The 25035-nt window shown below is 36.2% G+C and overlaps 1 protein-coding gene across 6 annotated transcripts in view; it reads left to right on the forward strand.

Annotated features, from left to right (window-relative positions):
* Window positions 1–25035, forward strand: part of TTLL7 (tubulin tyrosine ligase like 7) — a 65527-nt gene that overhangs the window by 19454 nt on the left and 21038 nt on the right. For 5 of the 6 annotated variants that reach the window (XR_011152441.1, XM_069023022.1, XM_069023020.1 and 2 more), the window contains exons 3-14: window positions 19–150; window positions 1090–1211; window positions 1882–1949; window positions 6968–7126; window positions 8623–8839; window positions 11248–11412; window positions 12234–12392; window positions 17121–17215; window positions 17865–18012; window positions 18096–18169; window positions 21038–21173; window positions 21984–22070. Coding sequence is in view for 5 of the 6 variants with exons in the window: in XM_069023022.1 (XP_068879123.1) it covers window positions 19–150; window positions 1090–1211; window positions 1882–1949; window positions 6968–7126; window positions 8623–8839; window positions 11248–11412; window positions 12234–12392; window positions 17121–17215; window positions 17865–18012; window positions 18096–18169; window positions 21038–21173; window positions 21984–22070 (1562 nt within the window). In the remaining variant the exon portion in view is untranslated. Of the gene's footprint in view, window positions 1–18; window positions 151–1089; window positions 1212–1881; window positions 1950–6967; window positions 7127–8622; window positions 8840–11247; window positions 11413–12233; window positions 12393–17120; window positions 17216–17864; window positions 18013–18095; window positions 18170–21037; window positions 21174–21983; window positions 22071–25035 lie in introns of those variants that run through there. The other variant, XM_069023025.1, reaches the window with a different exon arrangement.

Here is a 25035-nt window from a genome sequence, read left to right on the forward strand (position 1 = left end):
CAACATTATTTTTCAAAGATAACCATGGAACTGCTCCTCTGACTTTGAGTTCGGAACTACCCTATCAGAGCACAATTAAAAGAAAAGTCAGAAAGAAGAAGAAGAATGGAGTCATCACTGCAAATATTGCTGGCACAAAATATGAAATTGGTAGGAAGCTGCATATTTTGTTTTCATCCTAATAGCCTTTGATGTGAGAGAATTACTGATTAATGGAGTGAATTAATGGACTTTGCATCAAGCTGACAGTGAGACGTTTCTGAAGGAATTTATTTTGTAAGAAATCTGGGGTTTTCTTGTAACACTGAATTCATAGCTTTGAATACTGTGCATCTGTTAACCCCCACTTATTACTCATTAATTCCCATTTGTTACTCATATTAATCCCCGTTTGTTACCTTGAAATGTAAAAACTTAAGTAATCAAGAAGGCTGTGGAAGAACCTTCTAAATATGTATTATGTATGTGTTTGAAAGTTTACTTAAAGCCTTGAAAGATGAGCAGTGTAAATTCAATGTTAAATATTCCAGTTATTGTACAGAGGCTTCTCAAGAAAATTTGTTAATGTTTTGTATTTTCATGCTTGATACTAAAATCTTTTTTTCCTAGAATCAGTCATGCATGGCACATAATCAGTCTTTTTTTTTTTTTTTACTAATTAAAATAATGCATGCATTTGCTTTTGCAACACTGTACCTTGTCTAAGGAGGCATTTTTGTCCCTATCTGCAGTGACACTTACAGTCATTACTGTTTTAAAATTAACTTACAGCATAACCAAGATTAAATCTAACTGCTGTACAAGAGGATTTTTGCAGGATGTTTGGGGAATATGTTGAAGCTCTTTGCAGTTCCCATCAGTGGTTGTGCTGATTCCTGCCTCGCTATAAGGTGCTGTAACATGGTAATGGCAGGTTTGCAATAGACTGATGGAAATATTGCAAGATAAATAGCTTGCCATGCTAACATTGTTCTCAGACAAAGGATTCTATATCGGAAGTGTTTAGAATCTTAATTGATTTTTTAAATGTTGAAAATTAATCTATTTAGGAGATTCAAAATAGTCCCTAAATGTGTGGTTTCTCCACAGTACGTGTAGTAATACAGGAAATGGGATTTGTGAAAACGCGTGATGAGGATGAAACAGCAAATCTTATCTGGAGTGATTGTGCTGTGCAGCAAGAGAAGATTGCTGAACTGCGAAACTATCAGGTACAGTGGTGGTTAAAATTTTTGACTTGTTTCAGTAAACTGCTTCACTTTGAAGTGTTCAGTAATTGTCAGTAACTGCTCAGTTCCTTTTATGTGGAGGGGAAAAAACTCCACACAAACCACAACCAAGCAGGCTGCATTAAGGCTGTACCACTGCATAGCATAAAATCCTGTTCTCTTTTCCAGAGTTGTTTGTTCATACCACTTGGAATCTGGTGTGTAAATATTTGGGACTTTTCTTTCATGCTTTTTTCTGCCAGTTGAGTATTTTGAAAGATCAGTTTAAAAGAAGATGGAAAACAACATTTATAAGTTTCTCGTAAGCTTTTAAGCATTAAGTTAACAACCAGAGCTCTCTCCACAGTTCTGTGAATAAATATTTTGTTTTTTTACCATTACCTTCTGTTTGATAGCTTTGTGAATGTGTGTATGATAGTCTCATGTATGAAATTAAATCAATGGGCACTTATATTGATGGAAGAGAATACAACTTACAGCATCTTTAGTATTGCTAAGAATATGTAGTATAGTGCAAGATATTATCTTAAATAATTTAGATGTAACACTGAGTATGTTTGCCTGAGCATGCAGTTGAATGTTTTAAATTATTGTGTTAGGTATGCCAGAAAAACGAAGAAGTATCAATTAATTTTTTTTTCTACTTCCTCAGAGAATCAACCATTTTCCAGGGATGGGAGAGATATGCAGAAAGGATTTTCTGGCAAGAAACATGACTAAGTAATATTTCATTTAATATTAAGAAGTTTTCCAGCTGTAGTATTTAATGCCGTAATATACAGAACTATTTCTTGTGAGGCTTGTTTATTTTTTCTAAGGAACTATGAGAGTACCAAGAGTAATTTCCAAAGTTCTGTAATAACTTTAGCTTTGGTCCTGGATCTGTAGTATTTGGAGTGGGCTACTTTATTTCTCCAACTGACTTCAGTGGAAAATTATGTAGGTTCACTTCTGTGTCTACACATTGCAGAATGTAGGTGAGTCTTGAATTATTGTACAATAAACCTAATACATTATACACCCAGGTATATATCCCATAATGGTAGAACAGAAAAAATAACTGTGTGTGGCTGGATAGTGCATCTGGACTATCCTGTGCAATATGCTCTAGGATAACCCTGCTTCAGCTGGGAGGTTGGACCAGATGACCCACTGAAGTCCCTTCCAACCTGACCAATTCTGTGATGTTATTTCTTTAAAATAATTAATGGCTATGCTTTTGTGTATATCAAATTTAAAAAATGTGAAACATCTTACTGTTTATATGAGAAATTAGTCAGTGAGGCTCATTTGTCTAATTACAAATTCTCCTCACTCTAGTGGAATAACTGGGTTCTGAGGAATTATCCTAGCTGAGAATCTGTGAGTAAGACTTGTAAGAAAACAATACTAAATAATGATCTGATATCCTGGTAGTAAGGAAACGTTTGAGGGTAAATATATGTCAATATTTTATTCTAATCTAAATTAGTTTGTAGAGCAATTATTGATAGAGTTAATCTTTTGGCCCCCAACCTTACTTACACTGCATTAACTGCTAACAGAACAGAATTTGTTTTCATAAGTATGTAATTAATGTGATATCTCCTCTCTCTCCCTCCCTCTCCCTATTTCAATCTCTTTCTCTTTCTTTTTCTGTTTTGTAACTAGAACACATAACATGTAGAATGTATGCAGCTACTATGATGCAAATATTGTGTGCTGTGGTGTCCATGTCCTACATGTGGACCAGAGCTCGCCTGTGTCAGTGGTGCTGCACAAGCACTTTTCACTGCCCCTGTCAGACTCAAAGTAAAAACACAGAGATAGCACATGGAGGCAAACAGCTGTTTGGAGAGGTCTTGGAAACAGTCAGTCAGCTTGGTACACAGTGGTACCCCTGTGTATTGCTACAGTTCTGTGATCTTTTTTAAAAAATATGGAAAATGGACAAAAGGCTCTTGTTTACCATACACACATTCTTTCAAATACAGTCTGATTATACCTCTCTCAACCTACTGAAATCTGAGTTTGAAACACAGTTTAAAGTTATTCAATGCTGAGATTGCAGATATAGATAAGATGGGAATAATTTCTCTTATACTGTAACTCTGGGTCAAACATCTATGTTGTGACTTCACTTGGTAGATATAGCAGGGCTTCATCAGTCAGTTTTTTGTCTCAATACTGGCCTCACAACTCAATATTTAGTATTCATATTTTATAAAAATCAACATGATATGCCTTGAGACTGCTTGTGAAATCATAAGTCAGTGGGGATATGTGGTTGAGCAGGCTCTTGCCTGTAGAATGCAGGATTTTGTTTCCTACAGCTCTTGTTCTGTCTTAAAATTTCAATGTGCAGAAATACTAATTCTCTTGTCTTGCTTTACCACTGCATGCCATCTTTGCTGTTTCCGTTACTGACTCTGCTGATTACTATAATTGAGAGATAATGAAACTATCTTGAGAACTGGTACAGAGTAGACTTTTTTATCTTTTACTTCTTTGTTGTACTTATTTCACCCTTCCATTTTATGCAAGTTGTTGGGAATGAAGTGAAAGAACAAATCTACCTTACTTTGAGAGGAAAATACTATTCAGAAGGTAATGCACATCAGGAGTTCTTTTTGCAGGCAATATCCAGGCCCTCTGAATCACAGGGCAATGTGCTTTTCACATGCAGGAGGGTGGAAGGGAGCAGTGTAATATGTAACGTGTAATACGAAAGAAGACAACTCAGCAGAGAAAGTGTAGGAACAGAATAATGGAACAGATGAAAAGTGGAATGTAATTGAGAAAAAAAGGCAGGCATGAGCATCGTTTTCAAGGATAGTAATCAGCACACAGAAAAGAAAAAAAGTAACAATAGAAGTGCCATTGTAGGGCCAACTAGATCTTAAGAGACCATTGAGAAGTGTCTCTTAGATGAGAGCTCCTCATGTGAAGGATAAGTGTGGTTGCAAAATGAATTCAGTAAGTGGCGGAGAAGGTGCACAGGAGAAATGGGAAGGGGCACAGATCCATCTATGAGATTTATTTTTTCCAGTACCTTTGTTGATTATATTTAAAAGGTTCATGAAGTGATCATGGGCCAAGAATCATTATCATTCATACATACCCACTAACTTTTCATACTTGAAAAGTCAGAGGATTTTGAAATGTAGGCAGTGGAATGTGTGTTATTAGACTGATGAGTTTTGCCTTTAGTAAGCTATGTTTTGTTCAACACCTTTGATTCTTCTGTACAGAAAGCACGCTGAGATCAAGAGCACAGTCTGACCACATTTGTGAGCTAAAATAATTCTCAGAAGAACAGTAATTTGCTATTTATTTCTCAGACTTCCTGATAAGGACAGCAAAGGCTAAAGGATAGAGCAGCACAGTGAGAGAGTGGTTACTCACAGTAGTGGACAGCCCATGTGCTGAAAAATAGGGCTATTGTAGTGGAATAGGCCTTGATTCCACAGGCTACTTGATGATGTTCCTAAGCCCTTTCTGAATAGGGCCTTGCAGGGAAAGAACAGAGCTGAATTCTTTTTTGAAAGTTTTAGTGAGCCCCAGAATCTTTGAACAATGCTGAAGTATTCCACTTCATATTATTAAGTGTTTGTAATCTACCCAGTTATGCATTATAAAGAAAAGGCATATAGAACTGATATACTTGCAGTCACAAAATAATATCAGTATATCAGGAATTCAATGAGTAGGGAGTGCGTGTATGGAAACCTTGAGTATGTTAAATGGCAGGTCTCTAGTCTGTAACAGAATGCATATGATAAATAATCTGTAGAGGGATTTAAACTAACACAGAAATTGCTTTTTGCCTAAAAATAGGATAATTTCTGCCTAGATAAAGCTAGTCAGTTGGCAAAGTAATAACATTTGTAAACACAGAGCAGATGGAGAGTAGTTTAACAATATGAATGAATCAGGAATTTTAATATCTACTTATGTTTTTAAAGTTTTCCTGAGTCTTTAGTGGCTTTCATCAAACTAGATTTCTAAGAATAATAGTTAAAATGAAGCTGCAGAAGCACTGAACCTAATGCAATACTGCTGTTGCTGTTGTGGTTTCTGCAGCCTGTTTGTTGGGTAGTTGGCTACACAGTTTGATGACAGCATATCCATTATACCAGTAGGGCTTGGCTACAGTCCTAGCCCTACACATGTGGCTGACAGCTCTGTTTTTTCCTTCAGTATTTTTAGCCACTTAAAGAAAAAGTATCTGCCCAGGAGTATTATGTAAGCTCATAGTAGAAATGAAAAATGGAAATGATATTGCCTCTTTTACACATTAGTTATGCTGATGATACTAGTTTTCAATACAAAAAGAGAAATATACCTAAATCTGTATTTCATTAAAAAGTATCAAACTCTGCCATAGTGGCATTTAAAAAAAAAAATCAAAGTTGGGTAACTTCCTGCGTCAGTTAATTTCTTTTTAAACTTCCAGTTGCTTTCTGTTTCTCTGCGGATATTTGCATTTTAGGTGTGTCTACTCTGCTATGGAGTAGTTGTGAGTTACTTGAACTAATTTCATATGAGGTTCTTTATGAAGGAATTTTTAGATACTCTGATACCTGAAACAAGCTAGCTGCACTCGTATGTAAGTCAGCAAAGACTAAATTTATTGCTGGGAACTATGATACCAGTGTGCATAGTACCACCAAGTCCCCATTGCTCCTGTAACTTGGCTGCTAACCAGCATTAAAGCAACCCCTATGTACCTAAGCCATGTTGGCAGTGTGGTGTGGGTGTATTTTCCTGTCTGCTACATACACAGCTTTGGGTGATGGAAACTTTTGCTACCTGAATTCTTTACCATTCTTCCTCTTCTATTTTTCTTCACAGACAACAGAGGTAAAAAATGAGATACACTCACTACCACAGCTACCACAGCTATTAAAGCAGGGAGACCAGGACCTTGCTGCATCCTTTCCCCAGATTCAGAGTTTGATTCCCTATTTTTATTTTAGTTCTTCTCTTACACCCCCTCACCCCCACTCCTTCCCTGCTTGGTCTTGCTTTGAATGTCTTTGCTTTCTTTTGATTGAATTAGGTGCTCTTGGAATCTTAATCCCAGTATGCTGGGACCAAACACAAATCCAAGCTTGTGTGATTTGTCCTATATAGGAAATGAATGAGTTGCTTGGCCTGTGTAAAAATCTATTTATTTTCCTTATTTTTAAGATTCTTTCAAAAGGAACAAAAATCTCTTCCTTAATTGCTTTCATTTTAATTTTAAATCCAGTCCATTTTGTACCCTGGAACAAACTCCAAATATCCCAATTCCTCTTTTTTTGTGTGTGTTGAGCCTCATACCTCCCCAGACACATACCAATATGAAAATGAAAATGCTTCCCAAATACCACTCCCCCCCCCGAAAAAAAATCCATGGTTTATTATAAGTTCAATATTTCTAAGAATAGGAATAGAATTAAGTCATCTGAGTCACTGGCCAAAAGTTGTAACAGAAGTGAGATGGATGCCAAGAAACGAGATGGATACCAGTAACATAATAAGCACATAAGCAAAAATACTCAAGATAGCCTGTCTTTGAATATAACATATTCACACTCATATGAATATGTACTAGAGCTCTAACTATTCTTAAAGAAATGCAAAAGTTTGCTTTCATATTACAGAGTTTTGCTAAAAAAGTTCTCTTGTCAAATTACCCTAAGTGCTTTTTAATCTTGAGGATTGAAACATCAAAGTAGTCAAAAGATTTTAACTCAATTACACTCCTTTTGCAGAATGATCAAGAGTCAGCCTCAGGAGTACAGTTTCATTCCTCGAACATGGATCTTTCCTGCAGAATACACACAGTTTCAGAACTATGTGAAAGAATTGAAGAAGAAACGTAGACAGAAAACTTTCATAGTCAAACCAGCTAATGGTGCAATGGGACATGGGTGAGTTGTGAGCTAACTTCAGTCTTCCTACCCATTAAAGGTGAAATCCAGTGCTACTTACAATGCTAACAGAAGCTATGTATTAGTAAGAAGACTGTATTTCAAGTTGTGTGAAAGTCAGTGTATTGGGTGAAGGCTTCACAAGCCTTAACTAAACTCAGTTTTTAAGAACACAATTATTTTATTGTGAATTTATCTGCTGTGCTTAAACTTATAGGATGAGATTGTATTGGGCATAAATGGCAGGGTTTTGGTGGCTGGAGGGATGTTGTGTGAGAGGCCAGGATCTTTCACAGCTTTAAGACCAGCCCAAACACCCAATTGTGTTCCCAAACTGCAGCCAGTCAGAGAAGCAGAAACGTGTTTGAGAGCAGCAGCCACAAGGTGTAGGAGAGACAGGGGAGATGCAGCTGGGGATGTGGCTGGACGTGCACTCTTGGAAGCAGGGCACATCTCTGAAGGGACTGCAACCTGCAGTTAAGTTGAGAAAGTTTTGTTTGTGACAGGCCTGCACAGTAAAAATCCAATGAGATAAATACTGCAATTGCATTTTTAGTTCTGGTTTTTAGATATTTCGGTTTTAGCTTTTATTGCTTTTAATATCAACTTGAATTATACAATATAGTAAACCTCTTAGTTTCTCAGCATATATCAGAATTACTGTAAAAGTAGGGCCCCCAAACTCTTCCATTTCCTCATTTTTCAGTCCTCTTGATAAGGGCAAAGATAAGCTAAAGGGAAAGGTACCAACATAGTTCAGAGAAATTCCTGCAAAGTACTTCAGTCTATTAGGGGTATTCAGCACCAAACCTCTGAAATGTATAATAAATAACAGAGAATAACATTAAGGTAGCATTAAGGTTCTGGGAATTTTAGGTTAATAATTGTATACTGAAAATATTAGCTTTTACAGTTATTTAAAAGTCTGTGTAGTTAGAGACAGGCTTCATCAGCATGGTTCATATATAAACCTTTTTTTATTCTGGTGTGGGCAAACTGGAAATGCAGAAATACTGGGGTTAATCTGTGCCATCTTTAGTCATACAGATCAGTGTCCTGCTTTGCAAACACCATCACCTAACTCAGTCAGGTTAGCACTGAAAGTTCTTTGCAGCCTGTACTCAGGCAGAAGTTGTGACAAAGACTGGAAGACTATTTTTAGAGCTGCATGGGGAATAATCACAGAAGCTGGCTGCTGGTCATTCTGCCAAACAATTTCTGAGTGTAGAGCAAATCCATTATTACAAATTGTTGAATCAAAGCAAGCAGAAAGTTACTTTGAAATGGCTCATTGCCTTTTTTCATCTAGTGAAGCACAATAAAGGAAAGGAAACCAAAAGCCTTGTAAGAGAATGGAACTTCTTCTCTTCCCTAAAAATCAGATATGTAAGTCTCTTTCTCTAGGTAGACTTTAGCCTGACTACTTGGCTGGGTGACCATGATAATCTATGCAAAGAGTAATGTCCAAGTTTTAAAATAACTTCTGTTTTTACCAGGATCTCTTTAATAAGAAATGGAGAAAAGTTACAAGCTCAGGATCACTTAATTGTTCAGGAATATCTTGACAAACCATTTCTCATGGAAGGCTACAAGTTTGATTTACGTGTGTATATTCTTGTAACCTCCTGTGATCCATTAAAAGTATTTTTATATCATGATGGACTGGTGAGAATGGGCACGGAAAAGTATCACCCCCCCAGTGACTCAAATTTGGTAAGTTGGAGTTCATTCCAATTTATTGCTTATGGTGTAGACTTTAACCTGTGTAGTGTTTGCAGGCAGTAAAATTAAGTAAACTGGGACATGAGTTTAAACTTGAGATAAACTTCTGCATTTTCATTGAAGAGAAAAAATTTTACATGAAAGATACTTAACGCATGCTTTTCTATCGAAATCACAAGTATAGCCATATTATTGCTTATATATAAGAATTTTATATGAATTTGCATGTATGTATGCTAAAGAGTTTTAATGTTTTATAGAAGAAAGCAAAAGATATCAACCCAAAAAATAAAGAAAATCAAATCACTTCATGAACAGTCACATTGCTTTTATGTTCATCTGAGACTGAGGCTGGGGTTGCAGGTGGTAATAAGGTTTATCTGCTGATTGATCATTGCTTAGCAGGCATGAAGTTTGGAGCCTTTGCTGAGGGTCCTGCCAGGTTTCAGCCATTGTGTTGGGAACTTAGGCAGAAAGGAGAAAACCAGCACTACAAGGGACCAGTGCTCACTGCAGTCCCTGAACACGAGGGAATATCCTGCTGCTGCTGCTGTTTGTCAGAGACTGCTTCAGCAGGGACAGGACTATGTACTTGGCAGCTTTAGGAGGATTCAGTAGGGCTGCCTATAAACCTAGAGAAAATCAAGAAATGATAAGGGTCATGGTAAAGATTTTGCATTTGGCTCAGACCAAAATGAAGATGTCTAAGAAAGAAGTAGATTTGCAGCATTGGGAGGTATTAGTATTTAGGTATTTAAGTTTGTTATACCTCACTCTAAGTATTTAGGTTTGTTAGACCTCATTCTGTACTCCATTGCTTTTAGAGCAGCTTCAGTGTAATTATGTAACAGAAAACACCACAGAGCCTTTTTGCCTATGTGAAACTTAAAATTGTGCCTATCTTTTGGTGTGCCTTTGAAAAACGCAGGTATGATTTGAAGCCCAGTACAAATGCTATATTTGGAAGTGTTCCAGTACTACATTTGGAATAGTTTGCTTTTAATATTTGTGTATTGAGGCTAATCTTGGCATTAGCAGCACTGAAATACGCTCTGAGCGGATAAACAGAGCAGGCAGTTGTTTCTGTGTTCTCACAACTGCTCATGCTGGACGTTGTCTATTGTATGAAATAACCTGCTTGTTACTAATGACATTGTTCTTTGGATGACATTTTTCTACTGTGACATTGTTCCAAATAACTTCAGACTATTAGTTCAGATGCACAAACACTTTCTTTTACTTTTTCTTTTTTCTATGTACTCTAAAAAATAATTACTTTTTGCCTGAAATAATTTGAATTTCGTGGAAAGATGACTCAAACCAATAGACTTCAGAATGATTCTTAAAGGAGTAATGAAGCCATGGGAGAAATTCATTGCTTCTAGTGCTACTACAATATACCATTAACTAGCTTGTAATTAAATTGATTGGTTTTGGTAATTTAATTAAGTTTTTTAAGTGTAGTGAGGTAAATGACAGCAGAAGGCTTGTGTTAGCTATCAAAGATGAATTGGAACAGAAGGCTTATGGTCACCTTAGAATATCATCTACTCTCAAACATGACAGAGAACTGTCACTGTGATGAGGACAGGCATCACACAAGTGTAAGTGAAAAGCTGAATTAATATCTGTACTGGGAGATAATGTAAATGTACAGATCATGATTTATAAATTGCCTTGGAAAGAGAATGCTTTCCCTGAATTCAACTGGTAACATGAGTCTATTGCTGGTGACATTTTGCTCCATAAAGGAACTGTAGCACTCAGTCATTTATGCAATGTATGTCTTGAAGTTTACCTCCATCTCATATATGGCTACCAGCCAGTTAAAAATGAGCAATTTTGGCAGATATCAGCATGGCAGATGAGTTTATATGTAAAAGATATTTTAAAGTATCACTATTATGAGAACACTTCTCATAAATAAGCTACAGTGAAAACTGAAATGTGGGATTGTCTATGAAACAGATGCCAGAGTGTATTTTAGCACTTTTAAAGTAGCACTTCAAAGTACCATCTTTATTGTTTGCTTCTTGTGGAATATAATCATTCTCTAAGTTAAGATAATTGCTCTTTACTTTTTTAGTTAGTTGTTTACATACAGACCCATAAAAATGGCAGCTATATTATATTATCTAACCAAATGTGGAGTGGTAGATCAATTGACAACAACTGGCTTAAGCAGAAGCCCAGGTTTTGTTGTAAGAAGGATACAGAACATTCAGTAATGAAATTTCCCGGAATTGGAAACTCTAAATCTGCACGTAGTGTATTTGCAAATACGAGCTGTTTGATTACGTCGTTGTTGATTCAATGTAAATTTTCTTTACATGATTTTAAATTAACTATTTTAGAATTGTACTTAAGGTTTTTAAATGTCTTTTCTTCCTTTCTTTTAGAGTCAATTGTATATGCATCTGACTAACTACTCTGTCAATAAGCATAATGAACGCTTTGAACGGGATGAAACAGAAGACAAGGGAAGCAAACGCTCCATAAAATGGTTTACTGAGTTTCTAGAAACAAATAATCTTGATGTCTCCAAATTCTGGAGTGATATTTCAGTAAGATAGATTAAAGCACTTTTTTTTATTTTGTGTATTGCACTTTTTTTTTATTTTGTGTATTTTTAGAAAATTAATTGCTTCTGCCATCTGCTTTAGTGCAATTCAGAATGATTTTTGAAACTTTATTAATCCAAATTCTCAGCAATGGATGTCACAAAAGATGTACTATAAATGATTATTATGTTTTTTAAAAGAATGTAATCACAGAGTGATTACAAATTTAATGTTAACATTTTTCTGAGGATCAAAAGTCCTTTCAAACAGTTATTCACGTAAGTAATATGGTACAAAGGAATCATGCCATTTGAATTCTTGGAGACTTTATTCTATAGAGTATAAAGTGAATTTTATATGTGAATATTTACAAAACTGTAGTCAGTCTATGTACCTAAACAAGCACCATTGAAGTCCCTGTGTTTACAGGTGTCTTTAGGAATAGGTTTAGGATTGTTAGAGCTTAAAGCTGTTTGTATGATTCTGAGAACACTTACCAAAAATTATACGGCAAAATGAAATGGATGAAGATTGGCTATACTATACTATGTTACCAATTTGCTTTTATTAACTTACTGCATGTCTCAAAGTTTGTATGTATCATGGAAAGTATAAGAATATAGTCTAGAACTATATAAAATTATGTATGTTACTACATAGGAATCGTTTATTTATTATAGACTATTTATTTGGTATTTTAAATCCTTTTTTTCAAGCAGATATGAATGAAATGAAAATTAAAATATTAAAGCTTGAAACACTGTAGTTCAGTTTATGCTGGGTTCTTGTCTCCTGATGAATTTTTCTGAAACAAATCCCTGCAGGAGCTGGTGGTGAAGACTCTGATAGTTGCAGAGCCACATGTTCTTCATGCTTACCGCATGTGCAGGCCGGGGCAAGCACCAGGAAGTGACAGTGTCTGCTTTGAAGTCCTGGGATTTGATATTCTGCTGGACAGAAAACTAAAACCATGGCTCCTAGAGGTAAACTTCTTTATACAGATGTAAAATAAATTTTTAGGAGTAAAGTTGACTAAGCCCCAGCTGAATCCATATCCATGTAAGAAAACTTGCAAAGAAAATCTGTGCACTGTTGTTGAGTACATGAATGGTGTTTTTCTGCAGCATCCATACAGAAGTGCAGCGATCACCTTGCAGTGATTTTTGATACTGAAAAGAAGGTAATTTTTTTCTGGACCAATGTTGCATTTCAGGTGTTTTTGACAGTTTTAATAGGAAATGTAAAGTTAATTTAGGTGGTGTTGTAGCTGGAGGATACAATGGAGTTGATTATAGCAACTGGGTGCTACACAGATTTCCTTTATGAGTATGGCTATGTAGTATGGCTCTGGCAACTTTTGTGCTTGTATGCTCTTAATCTTCTTGTTTTTGGGATTTGTGTTTTTTTTTTCTCCTGTGCTTTTTAAAAGCACCCCCATAAACAGGAAACTAATTTGATATACATGAAATGCTACAAACAATTGTCATAAAGGGACTGGAAGAAATGTTTCTCTTCTGATATATTTATTAGTGGTACAGTTAAGCTTAAGTGGTGCTCACACACATTTTCAACCAGGAATGTTTGAGGTTTGTCTGTTATGTCTCTTATATTGCCCTATTATTAACACGAAGTTCATTTGTCTTTTTTCAGATTGTCTTATTTCATTCTGTTAACTGTTTGGGAGGCTGTGCAGCTTGGGGAGAAAAGCAAAATGTATTTAAAATCTGTCTATTGACAGCAAATCATGAATATGATTTGGCTACTGATGAACAAAACGTACACAATTAATTTACTGAATTATAACCTCATTTCCAGGCCATTAATACTGTCAACAGTTATTTTGTCGTGCTTATTTCTCTCAGGGGTTCATTATAATTTTAATTAGAAAAATAAAATTCCTCCACTGTTGCCATGCAGACATAGCATATTTGGTGGCTTTGATGTTCTTGCTGAAAGCAGCACATGACACGAACTTAGTCTGTACTACATCAACATCTTCTGTTTTTGCCCAGTGAAGCTTGCTGTCCCTTTGATTTAGCTCTGCACTTTCAGATTATCATCTATAGGTTGCCTGTAGCTTGCACATAACTGTGTGTAGTTATTTAAGTGCAGACTGAAGTTGGTCTGTGTAACATTTCATTCAGCCTTGTAGCAAATGCTGACAGACCAGTTCTGTGAGAGGTGGTGAGTCAGCCGGCATAGGGAGTCCATTCTGAAGGACACCTCACTGTCTCTGATGTTTCCATGAAGATTTTGGGGGGCTTGATTCATCGCTTCTAGGTCTCAGAGGAGAATCATACTATCCCAGACTCCTTGTTCATGAGGGAGTAAAGTAGTAAATGCTCCTCTGGTATTTTGAGTTGCTGGAGAATACTTCAGGGCTTGGAATTTTGTACCTGGTTATTATTTTTTTTAAAAGCAAAAGTCAAAGTATTTCTTTTTCTGCTTTTGGTAATACATGTATCCTTCAACTTATTTTGCCAGACATTTACCCAAACTAACAGAAATTTCAAACTCTGGAACTTACTCATTTTGTATACTCGTTTACTATTTTTTATATTGCTTGTTCATGCTTTTTTGCAGCACTTTCAACAGAGTATGTATATGTATGCACACTGTATGTGTGCTGTGTTTAGTGTAATAAAGGTCAAATATGCAGTGTAAATACACAGACTATACATAATATATATATTCTGTCTGTATATATGTGCACATATATAGATAATTCCTGTTTTCTAAAACACTTCTGGCTTCTTCCACAGATTTTCACTCTTATTTCTTTCCACCATTTTCCTCTTGCCAAAACCCCCTCAGGGGAGTGAATCATTCTTTCTAACAGTGGTAACAAGTCCTAATCACAAGGCCCTGAATGTTCCCAGTGTTATGGGAAAATTGCCAAAATAGGATTAGGATGATTAGCTTCATGTTTCCATGCCTCATGTAGCATTTCTGTTATAAAGATAGCTTAATAAGCTATTAAAAGAAATAAATTGTGCAACATATTTTAATGACTGCTTTCCTGAGTTGACTTTTGTTTATACTGCCTTGATGCATTGTAGCTCCCCTGCTCCTTGATGCTACTGAACTTCCGGAACCTTCTACCGTAGTGAGGACTGTGGGAAATGTGTGATTGCCATCTTGTGGCACCAAATGTTTCTGGCAAGGATCTGTGCCTCCTGCATCCTTTCTGAGTAACAACAATGACCTAGTTCTCCCTTCAATTCCCAGGAAATCCAGTTTTACTCTTTTGACCAAAATTTCCAAGCTAGTTTATTTTATGTAAAAGGAAAAATCATACAGATGAAGTTCTTGGATGGACTTCAGCCTTGTTCACCCTCATTATATCCAGTTGGGATCACAAAGTTGTGATCAGTGGAGAAAAAGATCACATGCATTTTAATAACTGCCTCAGGTGTAGGATACCTAACTTCCCTTGTGATTTATGTGGACAAGGCAAAAGAAACCTTACATAGACATTCAGAAATTTAGCAGTGTCACTGAGCTAGCGAAATCTGTTCAAAACTTTGCTATCAATCCAGGTGAAATGAATGTGAACATCTTAAACCAAGCAATTAGTGCTAATTCCTATTAATGAGGTAGTTGAAGTTCACATACACAAACTTTCTGGCATCTGTTTGTTTTTCTTGTGTTATGCTTGCCCTGTCTGTACCTCTGGAGATCCAAAGGCCAACATGGGGTAGGAAAAGTCTACTTCTCCAAAAAGAGGTGGGTAGGTGGTTATACCAAGTTTTCAGTGTCTTATGTTCTTCACCAGGAAGAACACACTGTTAATGTTGAAGTTTTCTTCCTCTTTGCTCTTAGTTTCACTTAGGGTTATTCTATTTTTGGTGCCACCATCCACTTACTGACTCTTCATTTACTAGCCAGCAATTCCACACTGTCTCCAAGTTTTACCACAAGTCCTTTACATCTCCTGGAATCATGCCATATGCTCTCTTTGTTACCTCTAGACCCAGTATTATCTAGTTTACAAGGTTGCATTCCTGCAGTGAACACAATGTGGCCACTGGCATCAGTGTCTGTATTTTCAAGGCTTTTGCAATCATCATTTGCTTGTACTTTTGGGGTCCCAGATACAATCCTGTTTTTGTCAACAATCTTCAAGATGTGCCTTGCTGATAAAATTACTGATGTTATATTAACACAACCCAGTTGTGCATGTCCTGATTCTTGGGTCACTGAACTCCAAATAACCATCTCTTGTCTGACAGACGCGCAGACAATGGTTTGGTAACCAGTTATTATGAATACCTATTGTGGCATATCACTAGTATGTTATCAAGATTATAATGCCACAGTCTCACAGATTAGTCAGCAACCATATTTCTCATCTTCTTCGTGATATGATAGTAGGTGAACAGGTCAGTCTAAAGGGGTTTGTCAAGTAAATATTTGGATGAAAGTCTTCCAGAAAAGAATATGTATGACTCTTTTGACTACTTCTGCTGAATTTTCATGATTTTTCTTTCAACATCAGATATCACTGCTCACTTTGCCAGTCTGTCTGCAAAAGCAGCAAATGAGCTGATTCCCAAAGCCAAAAAGCACATGTCAGTTATGAGCGTAAGTGATGGGGCAGCTGGGACTCAGCAACAGGGCACTGGGTGGCACACCAGCCACAGTAGTTCTGTCCCACAGCTGTAGGGACTCTTTAAGATGCTCTAATGTACTGAGAGTGCTAAAACAAAATTAACTGCTTTTGCCCTCTGCTTTAGACATGCAAACTGTATCCACTTCTGATTTGTGCGGGACACAAGGTATTAGTTTTCATTTTTGAAGCTCTTTTTTATCTGTCCCTTCTGTAACCAGCACTGCTCATGCACTATCAAGGCAAGATTCCTGTTTGTCATTAGCACCCATTGCTTTAGTATAAATTTTTCTACCAGCCTGGAAAGAGTTCCTAGAATAAATCATTATTCCTCCTCAAATCGTCCTGAAGACTGAGGTTCTGCAGTGACTCCAAAACTTGTAAGGGTTATAGGATGGCTGATTTAGACTCTTGGCTGTTAACTGTGTGATTTAGTCTCACTGTGAGATTCCCAGTTGCATTTTCCCTGTTTCTCAATGTTTATGGTACCATTTTTAATCTCTTATCTTGTACTTAGCTTATGAGCTTTTTATTGCCAAGACTGTTAATTATCTTATGTTTTCACACTATATACTGATTTAATAACTTAGATCTCTATGTGTTGCTGTCAAGTGTATCTGAAAAGTTATTTAAATATGCTTAAGAAGACCTTGGATTAGAGCCTCTTTGTCCTTGTATAGTTGTTACTTTTTAGAGTAGTATTTAAAGTTGCTTTCAGACTGGGAACTAGGAAAGAGTTTAACTCTTTCTGTGCTGGACCACCATAGCATGGCACATCATCTGTTAGAACGTGTTTAACAGCACTTTGTGTGGTAAATTTTCTGGTGGCAGCAACCAAGAGTAGATTAGACTGGATTCACAGTGCCAGGACTGGAGTGGTGTTCACTACAAATGTCTGGATAACGTGGTGTCTGAAAGGTTACATTTCCTATGATAGTCAATAATCTATTTAAAAAAAAAAAGGAAAAGAACTTCTCAACATGTATTCTCTTAATCACTGCTGTATTTGAAAGAGTCATTTCTACAAAGCCTGTTACAATAGGTGTGTTCCCAGTGAACCTGAACATTCCTGAGTCTTGTGTGTCTCATTTTTTTTTTTCAGATTAATCGTGCCCCAAGCTTTGGAACGGATCAAAAAATAGACTATGATGTAAAAAAAGGTGTTCTGCTAAATGCATTAAAGCTTCTCAACATACGGTACCTTGTCCTCTTTTCTTTAGTCCACTTCTATTTCTGTTGCTTTGATTCTTTTTTTTTTTTTTTTTAATTTGAATTGGACTCAGAGAAAATGAAAACCTTTTTTCCACCTTCATATTTTCAAAATGTAAATGTTTCCCTTGCTGTCAGTTTTGTCATAGAAATTGACCTAAATTTACTTTTCCTTTGTGCATATGTGCTTGCAAAAAGTTAATGGTAATAGTAATTTTTGTACTTCTTCTTTTAAATTTTTCAAGCATATCTTGAAGTTGGCATATGCATGCAGTCATGGGTATATGGCCATAAAGGAAATTTGCTTGAGTGATAGTGTCAAATTCAGTCAAAAGTCATACCCCTCTACAGGAAAACTTTGTAGCTGAGATATGTTGAAAAAAAATCAACACATCAGGAAAATAGATACAACCCATGTGTGTATGTTAAATTATAGCCCAGAGTAAATACAGTATCCCTTTAAGTGTGAACATATTGTAGCCATGAAAGTTAATATTAAAAATCGTAATGAATGGTTCTATTCTAATTTTGTATGATAAACACACTACTGGAAAATACAGATGATGTACTTGATATGAAAGTGCATCTCATTTCAGCTGCATTGAATTGACATTTCTTAATATCATCTGTGTTTCAGGACAAGTGATAAAAGGAAAAATTTAGCCCAACAGAAGGCTGAGGCTCAAAAAAGACTGTATGGCCAAGGGACAGTGAAAAAACTGTTGCCAGGTTCCTCAGACTGGGAGAAGCAGCGCCACACACTGGAAAGGAGAAAACAAGAACTGGTAGGAAGGGGAAAAAAGGGCTGTTTCTTGCTCATGGCTTATACTCTCTTTTGTTTTAATTGTCTTACTTTCTTGATTTGTAGAAGGAAAGACTTGCACAAGTACGTAAACAGATTTCCAAAGAGGAGCATGAAAATAGACACATGGGGAACTACAGGTGAATGTTTTTGACTGTATTAGTAGGAAGTATTCAGTGTATTCTTTAGGAACAGTGGAAGCAAGTATTTGTGGTAGGTGATAATTTTCTGCCAAAAATCAGTAGGCATTTATAGAAAATGTATACATGTACAGCAGATATTTTTTTTCAGACAGTTCTTTTCTTGATTCCAATTTTTTGGAATTTATATGACTTCAGTCATCCTATTGTTTGTGCAAGACATTTGCTTAAATGACATGATTGTTCACATTCAGTGTACCAAAAATCATGACTGCTGTGATGGACCTGTTCTCTAGTCACATGTAATCATTCTTATCTTGGGGGCAGGGAGTGCAATATGATTAATCCCCTGTAAAAATACCATATTTGAATTGCATCTCTGAGGCTTCCCAAAAATTTGGAAACTTTATTGGTGCTTCCATAATTTTGAATAGAGTGACACTTGAAATACTTCATTTGTATTTTTTGCACTTTGATTTTGGATCTTGCTAGGCTGAAAGGTAAGAACCTTCAGGTTCCTTGGTAAAATATGTTCAAAAGAGAGCTTTGCATTGAGCAGGCATTGACCAGAAAACAAAAGTTTTGTTTTGTGATTGTTTTTATTATTATTTCTTGATATTTCCTTCATTGAGAAGTGAAAGCATGGCATAGGAATATTTGGTGAAAGAGAGCAGAGTATGGCTAGGAAGAGATGATGGGAATATTTGCCCACTCTTTAAAGCATTCATCCAGGATGTGAGAGGTCTGAGTTCACATATTTTATTGTGAGCTGGTCAGAATGCTTTTATTGCTGTTCTTCATTGCTGCCTTTCTTTGAGCAGATGTTCTATAATTCCCAGTAAAATTCTCATTTAAACAGATAGATGTTTTTATGAAATTCTCATTTTTGATGAATTAACGTTTTGCTTACAAAGAGTCTTTCTTTGTAACTTTTAATTACGTATTTTCTTGAAGTGTGGAGCTGAACTAGTAAGTAAAAAAAACCTCTAGATGTACAATGAAGTGATAAAGTGGTTATTTTCATGCTACTATAAGAAAGAGAAGCACCATGATACTTTAACATGTTTTTCTTTTTATTAACTTAAAATTCTAGCTTATTGACTGATCACATTTTAAGTTGCTTATTCAGTTCTTGACTGAAAATGAGCCACATGTTCTCTTTATTTAGCTTTTGGGTTAATGTAAATCAGTAAAAACACGAAAATATTTTTTTCCTCAGGAAAAAGTAAAGTATCAGTTCATGAGGAATGTGCACTTGTAAAAAAGGCAGAACAGCTTTGTGTTTTCTTATTACCAAGTGTTTGAGGAAAGGCTGAAGGATCAACAGAACCTGAGAAAGAAAGTAATTTTGGCTAGAGAAGAAGAGGGATTTTGTCTGAACGTTATGCAGTATTTTCTCCATGTGATATTCCTCTATAGAGCAGGACTAGCTCGTGTCAGGCATTGATACAGAATCATGGAAATTCTGGATGCTAGTATTGCTGAATGGATTAATATTGTACTCTGAATAAAAATCCAGAGAAACCTGAATCAAACTCAGCAGGCTTGGATTTAATCTGTGGATATCAGCTCAGCGATTGGCTTAGTCCATGTCTGTCTGCAAGCACAGCAGGCTCCAGTAGGAGTCTTGGGGCAGCTGAAGTAGGAGCCACACTTTCAGGCTCTTGTGAAATCATGAGGAACTGGAAAGGATGTACATGGCTTTGAAATGGCCTTTAGCTGCAGTCTCTTTCTAAATATATTAAGAATATTACCCTTTCTTTAAAGCATTCTTCTATGGCACTTTTTCTGCAGTAGAATCAACACCATTAAAAGGTCTTGACTGAAACTAAATTAGAACCTAAATCTCCTTTAGGTGTTTAACGCAAACTGGAACCATCTTCATTTTGTTCTAGAACTGCCCTGAGTCTAATGGTATCAAATCATCCTTTTTTTTCATTGCAACAAAATCCTCATGATAGATACCTTTTCAAGGAGAAAAAGTCAGAAAAGGAAGAATGAGAAAGAAAAGAACCTTGTAAAAAGTTCAGAAAAGACTCACAAATACATAGAAGTCACATAATGTCATGCACTATATAAATGGTGTCCATGCTTTGCACAGTGCAGGCAAAATTAACTTATGGATTACTCCTTACAATACATTAGAAATTAGTCTTCCATCTTCATAATTTCTGGCTGTGTTTCAGGCATTCATGACAGATGGATTGAAGTGGTTTTCTTCAAAACCCATTGTTGCTTGATGAACATGAATAAATCACCAAGTCCTGCTCCTGATATTGTCATAATCTCCTTACCTATGATTTTAGAGAATAATGGCATAGCTGCTCTAATGGAAAATCAGTCACCCTATGTATCCATGTACCTGATTTTTTTTTTCCTTATTGTAGCACCTATTTCTTCCTGTTATTTTTTTTGGAGGATTTAGCATTCAAGTGCAGTATATACTCAATCTTTAATTCATATCCTGCCCATGAGATCAAAGCGATTGTTCAGATTTTCACTGTTTTGTGTCCTTTTATTGCTAATACAAATTATCTTGTGGCTCTGAATTTGACATACAATGTTTTGTTAATATTTCATGAATCAATCAATTTCTGAGCACTGCAAAACTGGATTTTGGTATACCTCTGGAATGACCTACATGGTATTTCTTTTGACTGGCTAATTGCTGGTTTAAGCATGAATGTGTTCACTGAATTAAAATTAGATTTAGAGAGCAATATTCAGAGTGTATGTTATATGATATGATATTATATAATTATTATAGATGGGATGGCTACGTGTTAAAGAAGAAATTGTGTATTAGTGACTTTTGTGTGATGAATAGCTCAACTTCTATCTTCAACTCTTCTTTTTTTCCTATTTCAGGCGAATTTACCCTCCTGATGATAAGACATTACTTGAAAAGTATGAGAGTTTGTTAGCCACTGCTTTCCAGACCTTTCTTGCTGGAAGAGCCGCTTCACTTCAGCGGGAAATGAATAACCCTTTAAAAAGAATGAAGGTACTGAAGTACACCAAGTATTGGTTTTAGGAGTGACTTATCTTTGAATTCATGACCTTGTGGACTAGTTTCACTATAATCATGTTTGATGGCTAATAAATAGCATTTGATAATGTTCCATGATCTTATTATTATTCTTTGTGCAGCTTATGGCCCAGATCCTTGAATCTGGATGAACTGCAGTGGACCCAGGGTGGAGACAGGCTAGATGGCTTTAAGCTACTTTGCCATATCCCTGATCCTCAGCCTTACCCCTGGCCAAACCAGAGGTTGGCAGAAACTGCTTTTGAGCTGGTAATTGCCTCCTTCTTCCTCCAGTAATGTTCCCGGCCTATTCATCCACTTGTATGAACTGGACCAAGAGATATCCTAAAACCGGCTCCACTAGTTTAAAGATTTAAGGCATCCAAAAACTCTACCTGATTGATTGTTTAGTCAGAGACAGTAGGAAAACAGCTATATTAATTACCAGCTAACATGATGTAATTTGAAACCTGAGAAATAATTTTGTATCTTTGTAGTTGGCATCATCCAGCAGTTTTACAGGAATCTTTGTTCAATCCTTTCTTCACATTTTTATTTTTAATAAATGTTAAGGCTTGATTTTAACCCTCAATTTGATGTTGCTTGCAAGGAGAGATGCATGCATGAGAAGAAATATTTTTATTTCCTCCTGTGGAGGAATTCATAGTCTTATTTCAGGAATTAGTAATCAGAGTAATTTCAAATTTCTACCACTTTCTGCTTGAATTTTGGAAGGACAGGGTATGTCCTGCTTTGAATTAATAGTAATGAAATTCCCATTTCTAGGAGGAGGACATTTTGGATCTTCTGGAGCAGTGTGAAATAGATGATGAAAAGCTAATGGGAAAATGCACCAGGCAGCGAGGACCTAAGGTATTTGACTTTTAGATACCAATTTTTTATTTCACTCTGTAGACAGGTATTCTGAGAATTTTAAGTGGGGAATTTAGTTAGCTGATCCTGCTGGAAGTTTTCTTCCTCAGACTGCCATTAACCTTTTTTTTTTTTTTTTTTGAAGTATGAATAGAAGCATCACTACCATTTGTCCAACTAAATCCCATTAAATTTTTAAGGGGATATGAGATCCTTCTTTCCCTCTCGAAACCATTTTGAAGAATTGCCATGCATGGCAACAACTGTTATATGAGAGATTGATTGATTTCAGTGTGTGAAAGGGTTTTTATATCAATAGTGGATCTCAACAGAATGCTTTCATCTTTAATTGATTAGTGCCAAAATTAGGATTTTTGAGATCATGGGATAAAAGGCACTATGGAAGGTCAAAGAATTAATTATAATTTTGATATATCTGTAGCTTACTCCCTTTCTAAGAGGGTTGTACAGTATATCTTGAAACCCGTTTTGTATCCAAAATCTGCTTTTAATGTGAATGTATATTATTTTTAGCTTAATGCTTTCTGTTTGTGTGCATAATTCATGTGAGTCTTTGCCTTAAATAAACTGCATATCTCTAAGCCAGTAAAGATAAATAGTTTGGGCTTGGCTAGAGTAAGTATGTATTTTATATCCTGTAAACATTTTAGGTCAAGTCTGCTTAGGAGAGCCTACATCTGTGTTCTGAGCCCTGATGGATTTGTTTATGGATGCATGTAAATTTTTTTACACATTTTATGTTTCTGATGACGTGGTGTACAAATCTGTGGATTTCTGTACGAAATGAATGCTGACAATTGTTCTGAGCTTGAAGAGATACTTTAGATACGTGCAAGAATCCAAAGAGCTACATCTTATTTCAGGCGTGCATTCTGGAAAGAGGATCTACATGCCCAATCTGGTATTAAGATAGATTTGCAGGGACCTCATTACAGATATGGGGATTTTGTGAGCTTGTGCTTTAACAGTGGTGGATTCATTTAAACAAGAAAAAAACCCCAGTCCACCCTAGCGGTACAGTTAGCCCACATTCTTACAGAGATTCTTTTCCTTGAAGTTTTGTTTTCAGTTCTTTAAAATGGGGTCAGTTAATTCAAATTTAACATCTCAGTCGCATTTTTCCCTTTTTCCAGAAGCCTGTCTTTTCCCAGCACCCCTCAGAGAGCATCTATCTCGTTGCCTGTATGCACACTGACTTGAGCTATTCTACCTATACACTCCTTGCTCAGAAGGCATTCCCAGGCTGGAGGCTGTAACATTTAATTAAACATTAATAGGGTACTAGGCCTAAGTTGAGAAACCTCTCTCAATTAGTTTTAAGACAAATTTTGATTAATTAATGAATGAGACTATATGCCATGGTCTTCTTTTATAGCAGGCAAATGGGTTGTGTAGCTTACAGCTGCTTTACTGGTACAATATTGTTTGCACTTACAGCAGAAAGAAAAAATTGCTTATGACCAAAATTTCCTATTTTTTTTCCCCCTAAAATTGATGAAATCAAACCAGAAAACAATGAAACTAGCTTATCCAGGGAGACTATTTCTTTTCCTTGCACTGTGCACACTTCATGCTATGCAGGATTCCTATTCCTGCATCTTTTTTATGGTCCTGATGTATTTCTCAATCATTGAAACCTTGCCTACAGTGAAGCCATGTAACCAGAGATTTTCCTGGTTGCATAATGTCCAGTGTGCTCCCATTGAAATACAGGTGCCCATGCAGGTGGTCCTTGTATCTTTTACCAAAAGAGCATCACCTCTTTCCTGTAAGGACTAAGGTGGATATGGCCAATAATATGGATTTAATTAATTTAATTTATATCTATATAGAAATCCAGTGAGTGAGGCAGGCAGTAGAACTTACCACTGACTGCCTGTCAGTCTGTCAGGTAGGAGAATAATCCAGCTGTAAACCCCATCTTGTAACCATAAAATCCTAAAAATACAGAACTATTTGCATACTGAAGTAGTAACATATGCAGGATCTAAAAGAAAAAAGATCAACCACATGACTGGTACTTTTCATGTCATGTAACCCAACATGAGAGATTTTTTGAGAAGGTCATGAAATCTGTCCCCTTTTAAAATTCAGTGGCTGCCCTGCTGGCAGAAGCTACTCTTAGGAGTTCAGATGCACTGCCTTGGGTTGCACTCTTCCTTGGAAAAAAAAAGCCAGTCAGGACTCAGAAAACAACTGGAATAGTTAGGAGAGAGAGGCGTTTTCCTCCTCATCCTCCTCCATATATAGAAACATGTATAAACATACACATTTACACATACATATCTATACATAGGAGAGGTACAGGGCTGTGTGTGTATAAATAAGCTTTGCAACTATTCCATATTTGCTAGGAATTTCAGCCTTATTTTTATTTGAACATGATCAGGAATTCAGTGTAGGAAAAAAAAGAAATCAAGAATTGCACAGAATGAAGGCATTTTTTCCTGCACTTAAAATCTCACTGAGTTTTGTGTAGATGGAGAAATGCATTCTGGAAATGTCCGGTTTATTTGTAGCCTCTAGAGGGCTCCTGACACCTACACACTGTCAGGGTTACCCGTGTGTGCAGGACTACGGAACTAAAATAACAGATATTGTAGGGAAAATGGGAAATTAACTTTAATTTTAGTTCTTTTGGTATAAGATCAGATGAGTTTAATCACAGAAAAATTCGGTTAGCATAAGGGGAAGTCACGGTGATTAGACTTGCTAAGCAATCAGATAGCTCTTACTTTAAGACGTCAGTTTATACCCAGATCTAGCTATTTTTTGTCATTATTGCTTTTTGTAATTTCTTTGATCTTTCTTTTTATTCTTCTTTATTAATTGATATTGTTTACTGTAGCATGTGTGAGGAACATGTGTACAATAAGTGGAATAAGATCTACCTTAAAGCCCCTGTGGGTTGTGATTGAAAATATTTGTTATACCTTGTGTAACT

This window comes from Aphelocoma coerulescens, chromosome 8 (genome assembly GCF_041296385.1).
Source record: "Aphelocoma coerulescens isolate FSJ_1873_10779 chromosome 8, UR_Acoe_1.0, whole genome shotgun sequence".
Classification (NCBI taxonomy): Eukaryota; Metazoa; Chordata; class Aves; order Passeriformes; family Corvidae; genus Aphelocoma; species Aphelocoma coerulescens.